This window comes from Sinohyriopsis cumingii, chromosome 1 (assembly GCF_028554795.1).
Source record: "Sinohyriopsis cumingii isolate HCF-2022 chromosome 1, ASM2855479v2, whole genome shotgun sequence".
NCBI lineage: Eukaryota > Metazoa > Mollusca > Bivalvia > Unionida > Unionidae > Sinohyriopsis > Sinohyriopsis cumingii.
The window spans coordinates 12,683,115-12,697,896 of NC_142961.1; the positions used below are offsets into that span (position 1 = coordinate 12,683,115).

Here is a 14,782-nt window from a genome sequence, read left to right on the forward strand (position 1 = left end):
TCAGTTTTTAGTATGTGATAATATGGCCGCATAAAATGTGACTTTCCTGATATCGATAAAATCAGTTTTTAGTATGTGTTAATATGGCCCAATAAAATGTGACTTTCCTGATATCAATAAAATCAGTTTTTAGTATGTGTTAATATGGCCCAATAAAATGTGACTTTCCTGATATCGATAAAATCAGTTTTTAGTATGTGTTAATATGGCCCAATAAAATGTGACTTTCCTGATATCGATAAAATCAGTTTTTAGTATATGTTAATATGGCCCAATAAAATGTGACTTTCCTGATATCGATAAAATCAGTTTTTAGTGTGTGTTAATATGGCCCAATAGAATGTGACTTTCCTGATATCGATAAAATCAGTTTTTAGTGTGTGTTAATATGGCCCAATAAAATGTGACTTTCCTGATATCGATAAAATCAGTTTTTAGTATGTGTTAATATGGCCCAATAAAATGTGACTTTCCTGATATCGATAAAATCAGCTTTTAGTGTGTGTTAATATGGCCCAATAGAATGTGACTTTCCTGATATCGATAAAAAAATACCCACAAAAAACCAAATATTTGTCAAGATTAGAATAAGAGTCATGTTTCTTCATGTTTGTCAGCGTCAGTAAATGGTTTAGTAATATTTGTCTAGAATCAGATTTCCAATAAACTGAGGTAGTACACTAAATCGGAAAATCAGTTAGATTGTTCAAAGTAGTTGGGGGGGGCTCAGTCATAAAAGGTTCTAACTGTAATGTCAATTATACATGTATTAGTTTATACTTCCACCTTATCATTTTTTTGGAACCATTGTATTTTTTCAATCTTTGAAAAGGTCATTGTTGATGGAAGGAGATATTACATATTTCTTAAGCATCATGTGAAGAACATATAAATAGTAGACACATTTTTTGTTATATTTATAGGTAGATCATATGGCCTTTTTTAAATATATATATAGGACTGGTTGGCCTGGTGTCTGGATAATGTGACTAGGCGGGACATCATGCTACATGTCTGCGGCATGATGCCCTAGTGCTAGACATTGCTATAAACTGTCACTGCAGACATCTTAGCGATATGACTGAAAAATTGTAAAAGCTATGTTAAAAATCCAAATCACACACACACACACACACATATATATATATGTGTGTATATATATATATATATATATATATATATATATATATATATATATATATATACTGAGGCAAATTAAGAGAACTAGCATAAGTCATTGAACATAAACTTAATTTTACATTTAATAATTTCACTTTTAAATTTACATTTTCTCAAAACCAACTGAACAAAATTTGACACAGTATCTTCACATGAAACACTTTATAATTTGTACATATGGTGCAAATCTATGATCAAATATGGCTTCCATTGCTGAACATAGTAAAACCTTTAAACAACTTCTCAGAAACTGCTCAACGTTATTGGACCAAATTTTACAGTCATGGAAGGCCTTTAAAATGTTGTTCAGATTATGCCAATCCACTATAAAACATTACTGCTGTTTCAGAAAATAGAAAAACTTCTCAGAAACTTCAGAACAGGATTTGACCCACTTTGACAAAAGCTTCAAAAGCTAAAAGACCTTTCAAATTTTATTCACTGGATGCTGATGTACATTCAAATTTGCCTACATTACTCAAAATTGAAAACTAAAACTTGAAATTACACCTTTTCAAATACTGTATAAATAATTTGACCAAATTTGTAAGAAATTATCTTATCCTGGCATAAAGACCTTTCATTTTACAAATTATTCAACATGTGAGTCCCTTGTTTCAATTTTCATATCTTAATATTAAAAAGTAAATTTTAAAATTCATCTGTATCCAAAGTTGAAGTAAGTCTATGTTCCCTGTTGCAGAATTCCCTCCCTATAAGGCCCTTTAATATAATGCCATTTTTGTTAAAACATGTGTCTGGTTATGTATCCCATTTCCAAATACACAGGGGATCCCTGCTATAATGTGCTTTGTTATAGCATGAATTTGGATATAACATGACTGCATCATGGTTCCCGATTTTTAACTCTGTCATAGACTAGTAGAGTCAATTTAATGGCCTGTTGTCCATCTGTCCTTCGTTTATTACAACTTGTATCACTACTCCTAACCTACTTGGATGATTGCCATAAAACTTTACATGCATATTCATCCCAGTGTCTAGTTGGTCCTAAATGAAAATTGTGTTGCTCAGACAGCTTATATGACCAGCACAGCAGCCACCTTGAAAATCTTATCCCTACTTGTCCTAAACTGATGGTCATATCAAAATGGGGTTTTCGCTAACAGTCTTCCTATAATGTCTTGTTGGCCATAAATGAAAATTATGTTATTGTGACAGCCGTACTGGTTATATGGGCATGGATTTTTCTCCAAAGATGATGTTTTAATGTTTCAAGTATGGCTGCAGTGGCGGATTTCCTGAAAATCTTGTTATCGCTACTCCTGCTAAATGGAATGTAATATCAGTGTTTTTTTCGGCAGAAGACTTATCATTATATCTAGTTAGTCCTAATAAAAATGTTGCAGACAGTGAGATTCCAATGATCTGTTAAGGTGAATACCTTAGACCACTTGACAGTGTGTAAATTGTCCTTAGATGCAGTTGGTGCAGATCCTGGTATACCATCACATAATGCTTCAGCACATCAGTCTTTGCTCTTATTTTACCTATGATTTCACGCAGACATTGTAAACCCTGATTTTTGGACCTGGAGATCATATTTTTATTTAATCAATTCATGAATAATGTAAAGTTTAAAGATTGTTTTGGTTTGGAATATCGTAGAAATTCAAACTAAATCTCATGCCTGGTACACCATTCTGTGTCATATATGGGTTTATGCTGTTGTTGTTTGGGTGCCTTTAGTACCTGTGAAAACAGAATATTTAAACTTCATGTGATATTTCAGGTGCAAACCTGTACAAGCATCTGAAACCCTACATACTAACTGAAGAGCAGCTAGTCCAGAACAATTTTCCACAGCCGGACCCCTTGTCTCCTGGAATGGCTTTATTCCCAAGTTATACACCACCAAATATATTAAAACGTAAGACTGATGTAGTAACACATATCTTAAATAGGCAGTAAGTAAAATCTATTTGTTAATGTATTTTGTATGTTTTTTTTCATTATTTATTTAAGACAAATTTTGAAGAACAGTAAACATGAAAATGGAATATAAAATCAATTTAGGAAATATTGTTATATATACTTGCTTTTAAGTGAAGTCAAACTGCAAACAGCAAAAAGATCCTTATCTACTGTAGCATAATGTGCCTGCAGATCATGCTCTATGTTGGCCTACTGATTACTTTAAAAAACTGCACAGGCCCAGATCTGCACCAGCAGATCTGGGTTGGTGCAGTTTGCAGTTGGGCTTATCTAATAAGCGAGTAAACATGGTAACTAAGTCAGCTTTTCAATCCACATTCCATTATTTAATCTTTTTAATTCATTGCATATTCTGTTATAAATTATGTATTAATTTCACAGCTCAAATATGTAAATTTGCATATAGCCTCCTTTGACAAATAAAGGAACAGATATTTTATACATTTATAGTCTTTATGCTTTGAAAATACAGTAATTCCAATATTACACTATCACAGAATTATCAGTTCTAAAATTCCTACAATTTTTCAAACAGGTTATGAGAAGGTATGTGTTCGATGTGGGAAAAGGTTTGAGGTGTTTCCAAATGGGACATTTCCAGTCAAGGAAGAGTGTGTTTATCACTGGGGAAAGGCATGGAAAAAAAAGAGTAAGGACTACTAAAAGAGCAACAGAACCAAACTGTCTATCCTATAGCTAGTGAGACAGATATGTCTCATTTATAACATATACCAACTTTCCAGATTTTTGTGGATTTATTATAAATTTTTAGTGAAAATCTGCATTCTGAAGTGATGAAATTTCAAGGGATATAGTTCAGAACAGAGTTTTCTGTGTGCACATGGGTAGAGACAAAAGAACTTAAGCACAGGATGATAGCCTGTACATAGAATGTAGTTTCTCACCAATGTATCAGAGAAATCTATATGATTTGCTAACCTTACTTTTCATATCATGTGCTGATCACATCAGTAAGGTGTCTGAATCCTCGTTGTTTAGCCCTAACACACCATCATCTTTATTAAACACTTCATAATTTAACAATATATTTCATTGAGTACAGGAAGAGGGTGAAAAACACAGAAACCAAAAGTTTTAAGATAGCTCTCTAAAGCAAGATTGTGAACTTAATTTAGAATATTTTGAGTTTAACGAGACAGATGAAGACAGACAGGGGAGGGTGTAAGAAATATAAACCAAGAATGTACACTATTCCCACATTTCCAGATATGTGTCCTGTATAGAAAAATATTATCAAAACAGCAGTCTCATGGGGAGACAAATAATGTAATCCCTTGACTGAGATTAGCAGCAGGGGGGGCGAATCCGACATTTTGTCCAAACGTCATTTGGCTTAATTAGTACTTTCTGCACTCAGCGGATCCGGTGTCGTCAGCGCCTGGTAAAAAAAAAACGACGTCGTCGTCGTTGTCATCGTCGAGGGGCCAAATCGACAATTGTCCGGAACGTCATTTGGTTTAATTAATACCTTCTGCGCGTCGATCCCAGCGTCGTCAGCGTCCGGTAAGCACATCGACGACCGCGTCGATGTCATCGCCCCCCCTGCTGCTATGATTTAACCGAATATTTGGTCAAGTCCGATACGATATCGTGTCCGAGGATCATGTAAATTTATCGTTACAAATCCATGTGGGGTCGACTGAGCATGACTAAAAAAGTTTCGAAAACCATTAAAGTCCATGTCACCGCCACACCAAGTTTGCCAGATATTTCGTAGCGTGTGTGTATCAACGCCGTTGAATACAGCAAGAATATTACAGTTGTCTCTGATTACTTTTGGAATCTGAGTGTATCGTTGAGTGACATATCACGTCGGTGTTTTTATGCCTGCCTCTGGAAAATATCCTAGCTGGGTTTTTTTGATTGTCTAACATAACATCATCATACACGACTAGATTGTTAACGTCGCCATCAATATCATCAATACCTGGTGCATCATTGATATCCGTAATAAACTCGATGACATTTTTTTTAGCGATCACTGATGCATTCTCGTTGAAATCTTTCAACACCTCGTAGCATCGTTGATCATCCACGCTAGGAGCAACCAAATACAACTTATCCCACTTCATCCATCTCATTATTAAATTGAGTAACAATTGCGTCTTGCCGGATCCAGATGGTCCGATGATAATCATCCGGATCGAGTTTGGTAACGCTGCAACATGCTTAACTGGTTCTCTTGTTTTAGTCGCTGAAAAGTCAATTATATTCATGTCTCTATACATAAATTATGGATCTATATTGTGTAAAGTGTAGAGTGCGTACTGGCACAAATGATATGACAACCGCTACAACAAAAAATAACAGATCGGCGCTTACTGGCAAGTGTGCACAATGCGGTGCAAAGAAATTTAGATTTATTTCTATTAGACCCGGAGATGTTTTAAAAAAAAGCGAGGAGGTGATATTGCAGCCAAGTTATCAAAACTCCCCGGAACACCGTGGGCAAAGTATCCAGGAGAAAAACACCTCCCAGGATATAGCTACTGTGGCCCCAGAACACGATTAGATATCAGACTCGATGATCAAAATCAGCCGCGACCCGGTGAGTATCCAATAAACGCTATCGATAAGGCGTGTCATGCTCATGATGTTGCTTACAAAAGTAGCGATCTGCAACAGCGTCATATCGCGGACGTAAAATTAATTCACGCGTTAAATGCTATTCCTGATAAATCCTTCAAGGAAAAATTGGCCTCATGGTTGGTAAAATCGGCTATGAAAGGTAAATTAATGATTGGCGCTGGTAATTAATAACAACATGGAATCCATCTATTATTCTCCGAGAGGATACTGGAAGGGGAAGGCCGCAATTGGTAAGCTTGCAAGCGCTGCAAAAGTAACGAGAGCCACTGCGGCTAATTGGTTATCCAAACAGGCTATATGGCAAATTTATCTACCACCGCCTAAACAAATCAACTTCTCGCGCTTTGATGTCAGCGTACCTAATGAAGTTCATCAGGCTGATATACTATTTCTGCCGCATGACAACGGTTACAAATACGCGCTAACCGTAGTTGATGTTGCGAGTCGATACAAACAAGCGGAGCCGTTAAAAACAAAGTCAGCAACTGAAGTAGCCGCTGCGTTTGAAAGAATTTATCGAAGAGGTCCTCTACGCTGGCCAAATCTATTACAAGTTGATCCCGGTAGTGAATTTCGCGGCGCTGTTTTATCAACGCTGAAACATCATAGCGTCGCGATACGACGAGGTCATACTGCGCTACATCGTGATCAGGCAATTGTTGAACGATTCAATCGGACTCTTGCTGAACGGTTATTTGGATATCAATACGCGAAGGAATTCATCCAAGAAAAACGATCTCGTGAATGGGTCAAAAGGTTGCCAGGCGTAATTGCCGCGTTAAATAACGAGATTACCCGAGCAATCAACATGAAGCCCAGCGACGCGATTAAATACGAGTATATACCCGGAAGATCAAAAATAAATAGCGTTTCCAAGCCGATTTTCGGCGATGTTACCGTGAGATATCTGTATGAACCAGGAGAGCTTGAAGGCGGTAAAAAAAGGGCTACTGATCCTATTTGGAGTGTTACCACACATAACATATCAACGATAACACGATCAACTGGTAGACCACCGATCTACAGACTGGATTCAACTGCTCCTCAGCGCGGATTTACACGCGAGCAACTACAAGTGATACCTGACGATACTCAATTACCCCCGCGTGGTCTTAACTAGCGCCGTTGCGTCTATTGCACTCAAGACAGGTCAACCTCACATTGTTTTTGACATGACCGAGACTGTTATCGATCCTGTCCACGGTAAACTGGCGAGCGTCTTTATCCGAATAACGCCAGCGCATTACACAATTACAACTTGCGCAGTGATTATTCTGTTGTTGTCGTAACGCAATTATTAATTCGGCATCAATATCAAAACGCCGCTGTTTTTTTTTATCCTGTTGGCGGTAACCCGAGAGTTTTCTATCAATGACGCTTGCATCGATGACTCCGTCACTGGCTTTGTCACTGGCTTCGTCAATAACAATTCTTCGAAGCTGATTTATCCTTCGTACTCTGGACACTGCAAGATAGACTAGATTTGACCATTCGATGCGATTATCAACCATCCAAACAATTGTGTCCGTGATGGTTAGTCCCTGCGAGGAATGTATTGTTGTTGCGTATCCTAGCGTCCACGGGGATTTATCAGCACGTAGCGCGTCCTCGACGACGCTGATATCAACGAGCACAATATCATTCAGCACGAGAATTTGTTTTTCTGTCCGGCCCGGGATTTCAACTTCAATGTTCTGCCGCCGTGTATCCGCGGGTCTATAACATAACGGCACTGGACGCGTTGGAAACTTTTCCTTATGCAACGTAAACAACTTCCGCTGAAGTGTGTCCCTGACTATCTTTCTACTCGCTACAATCAAATCGTTTGGTCTCCATGTTTCCCAGAATTCATTTAACGGCGTTTCCGGAATCACCTCGCGGATTATTTCACACTGAATTCTATCCGGCTGTAATCTGATTAATTTTTTAACCCCGCGCAGTTGTTCATCAAGTGCCCGGTAATCAGTATCGGTTTCTTCATAATAGTCCACAAAACCCTTTAACCAATCATGTGGACCCTCGCCGACAAATGGTGGTGGTTGGCCATGGTCGCCACACATGATCACCGCTGTATTCGCGCGCAGCAACCAATCAAGAAACATTTGTAAAACATCTAACGAAACAGTACATATCTCATCCCAAATGATAACCCCAGGAATAAATTTTTCACCCATTCGATCAGGAGTCCACTCACCGCCGCTGTATCGAAAAAAGCTGTGATAAGTAACGGCGTCAACATTTCGTTGTTTTATCTCTCGCGCTAGTCTATGGGTCGGTGTAAGCACGATTATACTTGCCCGCGTTCGAAATAATTCAATTGCCCGAGTCGTCTTTCCTGACCCGCCACAGCCGCTTAAATAAACTGTTTTGTGTCTACAAATTGGATCAGAACACGGTGGTGCATTAGACCATTCTGATAATTTATCACCGCGTAAGTAATTGTTTTCAACGGTGACATCTGCTGACGGGGAATAATCGCGTCGTATTTCATTTTTAATTCTCCATGTACCCCAACTCTCGTCCGGACTAGTAAACTCGGCTACGTTTTCCTTATACGCTACGTCAACATAAAACGAATCAACGGCTACTCTAACCGCGATGTCGGGGAATCTATTTATCATCGAGAATAAATTGATAGCGGCGTAACCCAGCATAGACGCCCTCAAATGCGGGTATGCCGGGCTGTCTCCGTCGCTGTAGGTAACAACTGTACCCAACCTTGTTCCATTGGACAAGAAAGCTGTTTCGCAGTTCACGTATCTATTTTTCGCCACTGCGTCCTTGATTACGAAATCATATTCTGCGTCATCTATAATCAGCCGTGAGCAATATCGTTTGTAGTCGTGGTTTTTTCCACCTTGTGTGAATTTACCGATTATTCTTCTACCGAGATCTTTTGCCTCGCGGTTTCGTTGGTTGAATATCCTCCTGGACCATTCGATGATATATTCCTCGTCGGCATCGATGTGTTTTTTGGACCCGTCAATTATGCTATCTAGACGCTCCGGTTCTGGTAACCAGACTTCAGTCTGCGCTCGGTATGATATAATCGCGTCACTGACAATCAACGATACAAGCATGCTACAATCAATCATGTACCGTAGCAGCGCTATTGGCAACCACTTCTTTTCAGCCATGTGTCTACCGATCCAAATATAGCGACAGCGATGAAGTCCTGCCGCGAACTCAAATGATACTATGCGAGCGAATCCGGTTAAATCAAAATCAGGCAGTGGTCCATTAATAGCAACACGAGTCATTTCATGTCTGGGGTGTCCAAATCGTTTGAAATACTCAGCGGCGAATCCATACCCGAGAAAACTCGCTGGATAACAGGCAACCATATCAACGGAAATCATAGCGTCGCGGTTGTATTCAGTGCTCCATAGTCCACCGTGATAGTATTCCAAACAACTGGATTGTACATCCGGTAGAAATTCCTTGCGTGTTGGACTCCACGCATTTTTCCTCGCTGCAACATGAGCCGCAACCGATGGAATCGTAAAACAATTTGTTAGCAGTTGTTCATCATGCTCTTCAAATTCTATGGCGGTTTTTTTCATCCTGTTGTGAAACGCTTCAGTGCGATATAATTCGCCGTTTGGTCTTACAAACTGATCAAAGGTATCAGCGCTGCGAAGTAACCACACTGATACAGGGTCGTTTTTACACAAATAAGCGATAGCATCAAATAGTTTCCTCTCCGCGAGAAACCCGTTCTCTTCCAGGAATTCCCCCGGGATATACTTTACCGTTCTATCCCGTGGAAACACTGTGATCGCGGGCGTCCACGCGTGTTCGTTATGATCAATAATTTTGATTGGGGATCCATTTGATTTGTACTTCGATTCGTATAATACTTCACCGGTTATCGTTGTAACGGTTATTGGAAATCTCAACGACGTTTCTAATCTCGCTATGTCGCTGATGGTTGCTCCACGCTCGCGCACTGTCTCCTCCCACCGGTTGATTTTGCTACGTCGTAAATCAGTCAACTTGTTTCCTCGACACGCATTTGTAAAATGCTCTGTTACTCGTTCTGCTACACAATTTATCCCCGTTGACTGTTTCATCGGCGCTAGTTTTCCGATATCAGGTTTCTTATTTATCGGGTATATTCCATAAACAACTGCTGTTTCAGGATACGCTCGTTCATAGTATGGTCTGTCAATTCCGGTTAACAACCCCGGCTTGGAGTCGCGGCTAACAATGACTGTTTTCTTTTCGCTGAGAACTGGTTCAAATTTATCACGTATGATCCAATCACCTGATTCCACCCGGACAATGAATTTTACTCTGAAGAAATACCTTTTACCGTCAAGTTGTGATATTATCGTTGCTGCGCGGTTGTCGTTCATGGTAGCATCAACAACGCCATCAATTCGAAATGTTGACCAACTATGAGATGCACCATCACGCTTGAATTCATCGATACAATCGCGTATTTTACTCAACAGGGTTCTATCGTTTATTAACGCTTTTGGTGTGTCCTTGAGGACTCTATCGAAATTGAACTTAATATTTTTCCGGGGCTTAATTGCTGCTAATCTCTCGAACTCATCCATATAATTAAAACAAGTATTTAAATGAAAGAATATAGTATAATGAATCACTGCAAATGGTTGATGATTGGGTCGACAACCCCGTGCAATAAATCATGTAGAGGTGAATTCTGCGGGTACCATTTACAAAGCGTTCGTAATGGTTCTCTTGGCCCCCTCCCGTGCTTGGTTTGCCACGTCGGTGTAAGAGGAAAATCGCAGTTGTGTATCAATTGTGGCGGAAAGCGATACAGGGAACTAAAACGCTATTATGACAAGCGAATTAAAAACGCAGTCATTGACCCCACCGCCGACTTCGTCATCAAAACCCCCCAAGACTACGTTGAAAGATTTATAATTAAACCAAATAATAAATTAGACAAATAGTATTATTATACAAATGGACCAAGAATTTCAGCCGCATCCTGTGCTCGTCAATTACGAGGCATCTCGCGACGGCATTGTTAGAAACCGCAAACTGAAGAAGCCGGTTGGTACCGTAAGTAATCAGGGGTATCTGGTGTTTGGTGCCGGAAAGAAGAAGTACCATGTTCATAGGGCGGTATTTGAGGTATTCAACGGATTAATCGAAAATGGACTTGTGATTGATCATATTAATAATAATAAGACTGATAATTCTCTTATAAACTTGCAAGCTGTCTCGCAGAGTCAAAATACCAAAAAAGGCCAAACCGGTAAATACCCAAAGAAAGCAAAACCCGTAAAGTCATTTGATACAACAACTCACGAGGAAAAAATATTTCAGTCGATGAATGAAGCCAGTAGATACTTTGACATTTGTATCGCCTCAATACGAAAAGTAGCAGAACGAGTATATCAAACAGCAATCTCAAAAAAGACCGGGCATAGAATTCGATTTTCATATGTAGATACGAAGTCACCGGCGCCTATGGCGCTGACGAAGTCGCCATGACAATAAATTGTCCATTCCGGAAGAAAACGAATTATTAAACACCTTCGGAATTGATACGCGGGGGTTTCATTTTTTTTTATTTAAAAACAAGATGTTTTATAGGAATAATGAATATCGAAGACATCAATAATATATTAGCCGAGATTTCAAAATTAAAAAATCAAGGAATTGAATTATCTGATGGTCTCGACAGTGAAAAAATATTATCCGATTATGAAATTATTAACGAACAGTCGAAACGGGGGCGTTTTACCCTGGCCCGCGAGTACTTTTTTGTAAAACGATTACAACATACGATTAATGAAAACTTGCACCACAATGACGCAAATGCATTCATTGGACTATTTACTGCCGTTGAAATAATACGAAAAAAACTCGGACGTGTTTATGAACGACGCCGGGAGATTTCTAGCAAGATCAAAAACATTAGAAGGATTATAGACGAAAACTCCGGCGAGAAATTAGAAATTGCTTCGCAATTGCAATAATGGTAGGCGAATCACTTACTACTCGGCTAGCCAGAGAGCGGCTAGCGGCGCTTAAAAAGTTCATACCGTTACGAGACAGGGTCCGAGAGCAACTTCAAACGCGGCAGCAACTACAAACCGATTTTACTGTTGGAAGCGAACAACTCTTTGCCCCGGTAACTAAAGCGACCAAAGATGTTACGGCGGCAACTGTACCCGTCCTCGATGCGCTTGAAAAGATAGCGGCTCAGACCGAACAAACAAAAAGGTCTTTAGAAACACTAGCGGCTGCTGCAACACGGAGGCCACCACCACTCGCTATAACCGAACCACAAGAACCTTATGTTACAATGGCCGACGAGGAAGAACTAGGCGCCACCGCAAGAGAACCAGAAGAAGAAATACCGGAAGAAGAAATACCGGAAGAAGAAATACCAGAAGAAGAAAAAGAGAGGAATATACCCCGTAATGTACTTAAGAAGAGCACAATAGATCAAATTAGAGACCTCAGGGACAGGAGGGAAGAATTAATTGATTTTACTGCCTCCAATTTTGCTAAGAGCATACGAGATAAGGAGCATATCAATAGCGGTTACAAGAAAAGTATAAAGTCGTTAAAGGATTGGACAAGAATAGTGTATTTAGCGAGTAAACACGAGAATGCATTACTACGTGGTGATGGCCCCGATTACGACGCATTCCACAATAAAGTAAAAAGTAGAATACCAAAAAAAGGAAAAGGATACTCTGTTGGTAAAGAATCCTACGGCGTTACCTGTCCTAACAGTGTTCTCAGTGATATATCACGGCTAGAGGTACTAATCGGAGGAAAACGAGCCGGAAATAACTCTCCGGAAATAATCAATGAGGCCGCTGATATTTGCAAGCGGTTATTTACGGGTGGTATCATGGACGTTAGTGCGTATCGAACGCTCATAGACGAACTCGTGGATGATTAAAAAAATTATAAAATTATAAAATTATAAAATTATTATCGTTTTTGACTGTTTTTTGCCATTTTTTGACTGTTTTTAACCGTTTTTTGGTCATTTTTGGCCATTTTTGACCGTTTTTCGAGGGCAAAAACCCCAGGAAATCATTTAGAGAAAATCGATGTTTTTGCTGAAAAATCGAAAAAAAACGACTATAGGCAACAAAAAACGACCAAAAATGACTAGAAATCAGGAAAAAACCGGAAAAAAAACGGATTTTTATCGAGGGCAAAAACCCCAGGAAATTTTGATAAAATTTATTCCGGTTTTCCACACGGCGGTGGGAAAGGGGAAAGGGGTGATCACAATCACTGGTGATCACAATCACTAATTGAAAAACCGGTGTTTTTATAATAAAGATGATCATACACTACAACCACGATAAACCAGTACTCGTCTACGTGGTAAACTCGCGATTGCCTGTTTACCGCGCGTACTATGGAGATGGTCTCGGTAGCACCATTGCGGGGTTATTTACAAGAATGGCCCCAAAAGTAGCGCCGTTAGCCAAACAATTAGGAATGAAGGCTATTGATGTTATTCGTGATAAGGGTATTAGTGCTATTGGAGATGTTGCCGGAAAGGCGCTTTCAGCCGCGCGGGATAAACTAATGTCATTGGTGAGAAAAAGAAAACAGAAACCACCGGTGATGCCATCAACGACAGTGATGCCTGCAAATGTCAGTAAAGTAATAAATAACGCCGTGGAAGAAAAACTAGAGTCGTTGGCGACGACTCCGCCAATGGCGACTTCGCCATCCGCCGATGCGGCAACCAACGCGCTCATGAACGCGATAGCGGGAAGTGGTCTACGACGAAAACGACGTTGATGGATTTCAATTGAAAACATCAACATGAATAATAATAAAATGTTTGCGCGAACCGCTGATCCCGCGTTTGATATGGATGCCCCAGTGCGCCGGGATGATTCTGTCCGCGATTATCAATATTATTCTTATTATGCAGCGCAACCTGACCTACGATCGCGAATTGAACTTCAAGTCCAAGATACCAGTAAATACTTTCTGCCGTGTGAAGCGTTTATCGAAATTGAGGGAGAACTCGTGACAAATGCCGCCGATAATGCACCATACGCAGATGACCATCGTGTTCGAGTTGGCTTCGTCAACAACGGTATCATGGCGTTATTTGAGAGCGCCAGATATCTTATTGACGGGCGAGAAATTGAATCAATAGAACGCGAGGTTGATGTTGCAACGACGATAATTGGGTTAGCGAGATACTCGGATGATTATACAAGATCGGCGGGCCCATCTATGATGTTTGCGAAGGACACCGCTAATAGCGCTGATCATCTTCAGTACATCAACGTGCTGGCGAAAAAAGATATCGCAGGTGATCAGGCTGAAGCAGCCAATCCAGACCGCAGAGCAAAACCGGACGCTGATTTCACTGTTACAAAAAGTCTTAACGATAATTACAATATGGGATTCGCAGCACGAGTAGGAATGTTGCAAGGACCACGCCGAAAGTTTTCATGCGCGATTCCACTCCATCACATATTTGGATTCTGCAGAAATGTTAGAAAAGTCATCTATGGGGCTAAGCATACAATTGCCCTGACGCGAAGGGGCGATGATAACAATGCAATATGGCATGCTGCTGGCGTCGCTGCCGGTAAAGTCATTTTAACTAAAATGGCATTGTGGATGCCGGTGCTGACTCCATCAGTTACCACGGAAGCACGATTGTTAGCATTTATGGAACAGGGAGGAAAATCGTTGTTGAGTTGGCTAGCGGTAACAACTGATGCTAAAGAGGATAACGTCGCCGATACGTTTACATGGCACCTAGCATCAAAACAGGGTGTTTCAGCCCCGCGTCATATATTCATAGCGCTACAGAATAGGGAACGATTGGGCAGTCAAGAACGCAGCCATATGATATTTGATCAATTAGGAGTCAGGGATGTTTCGCTGAGAATAAACGGACAACAGGAACCATCCGAGGATATACAGCTTAATTACGGCGACAACCATATCGCACGTGTGTATCATCGATTGCTGTCGTATATGGGTCGTGATCAAAACGTCGACACTGGTTTGCAAATATCACAACTTGATTTTAAAAACCTGTATCCGA

At 40.1% G+C, this 14,782-nt stretch overlaps 1 protein-coding gene across 1 annotated transcript in view; it reads left to right on the plus strand.

The window, feature by feature from the left end:
- LOC149806424 (uncharacterized) overlaps nt 1-14,782 on the plus strand; it is a 66,100-nt gene that overhangs the window by 23,421 nt on the left and 27,897 nt on the right. Inside the window, exons 8-9 of the mRNA XM_089953092.1 lie at nt 2,933-3,070; nt 3,671-3,784. Coding sequence (XP_089809218.1) covers nt 2,933-3,070; nt 3,671-3,784 — 252 coding nt within the window. The remainder of the gene's footprint in view (nt 1-2,932; nt 3,071-3,670; nt 3,785-14,782) is intronic.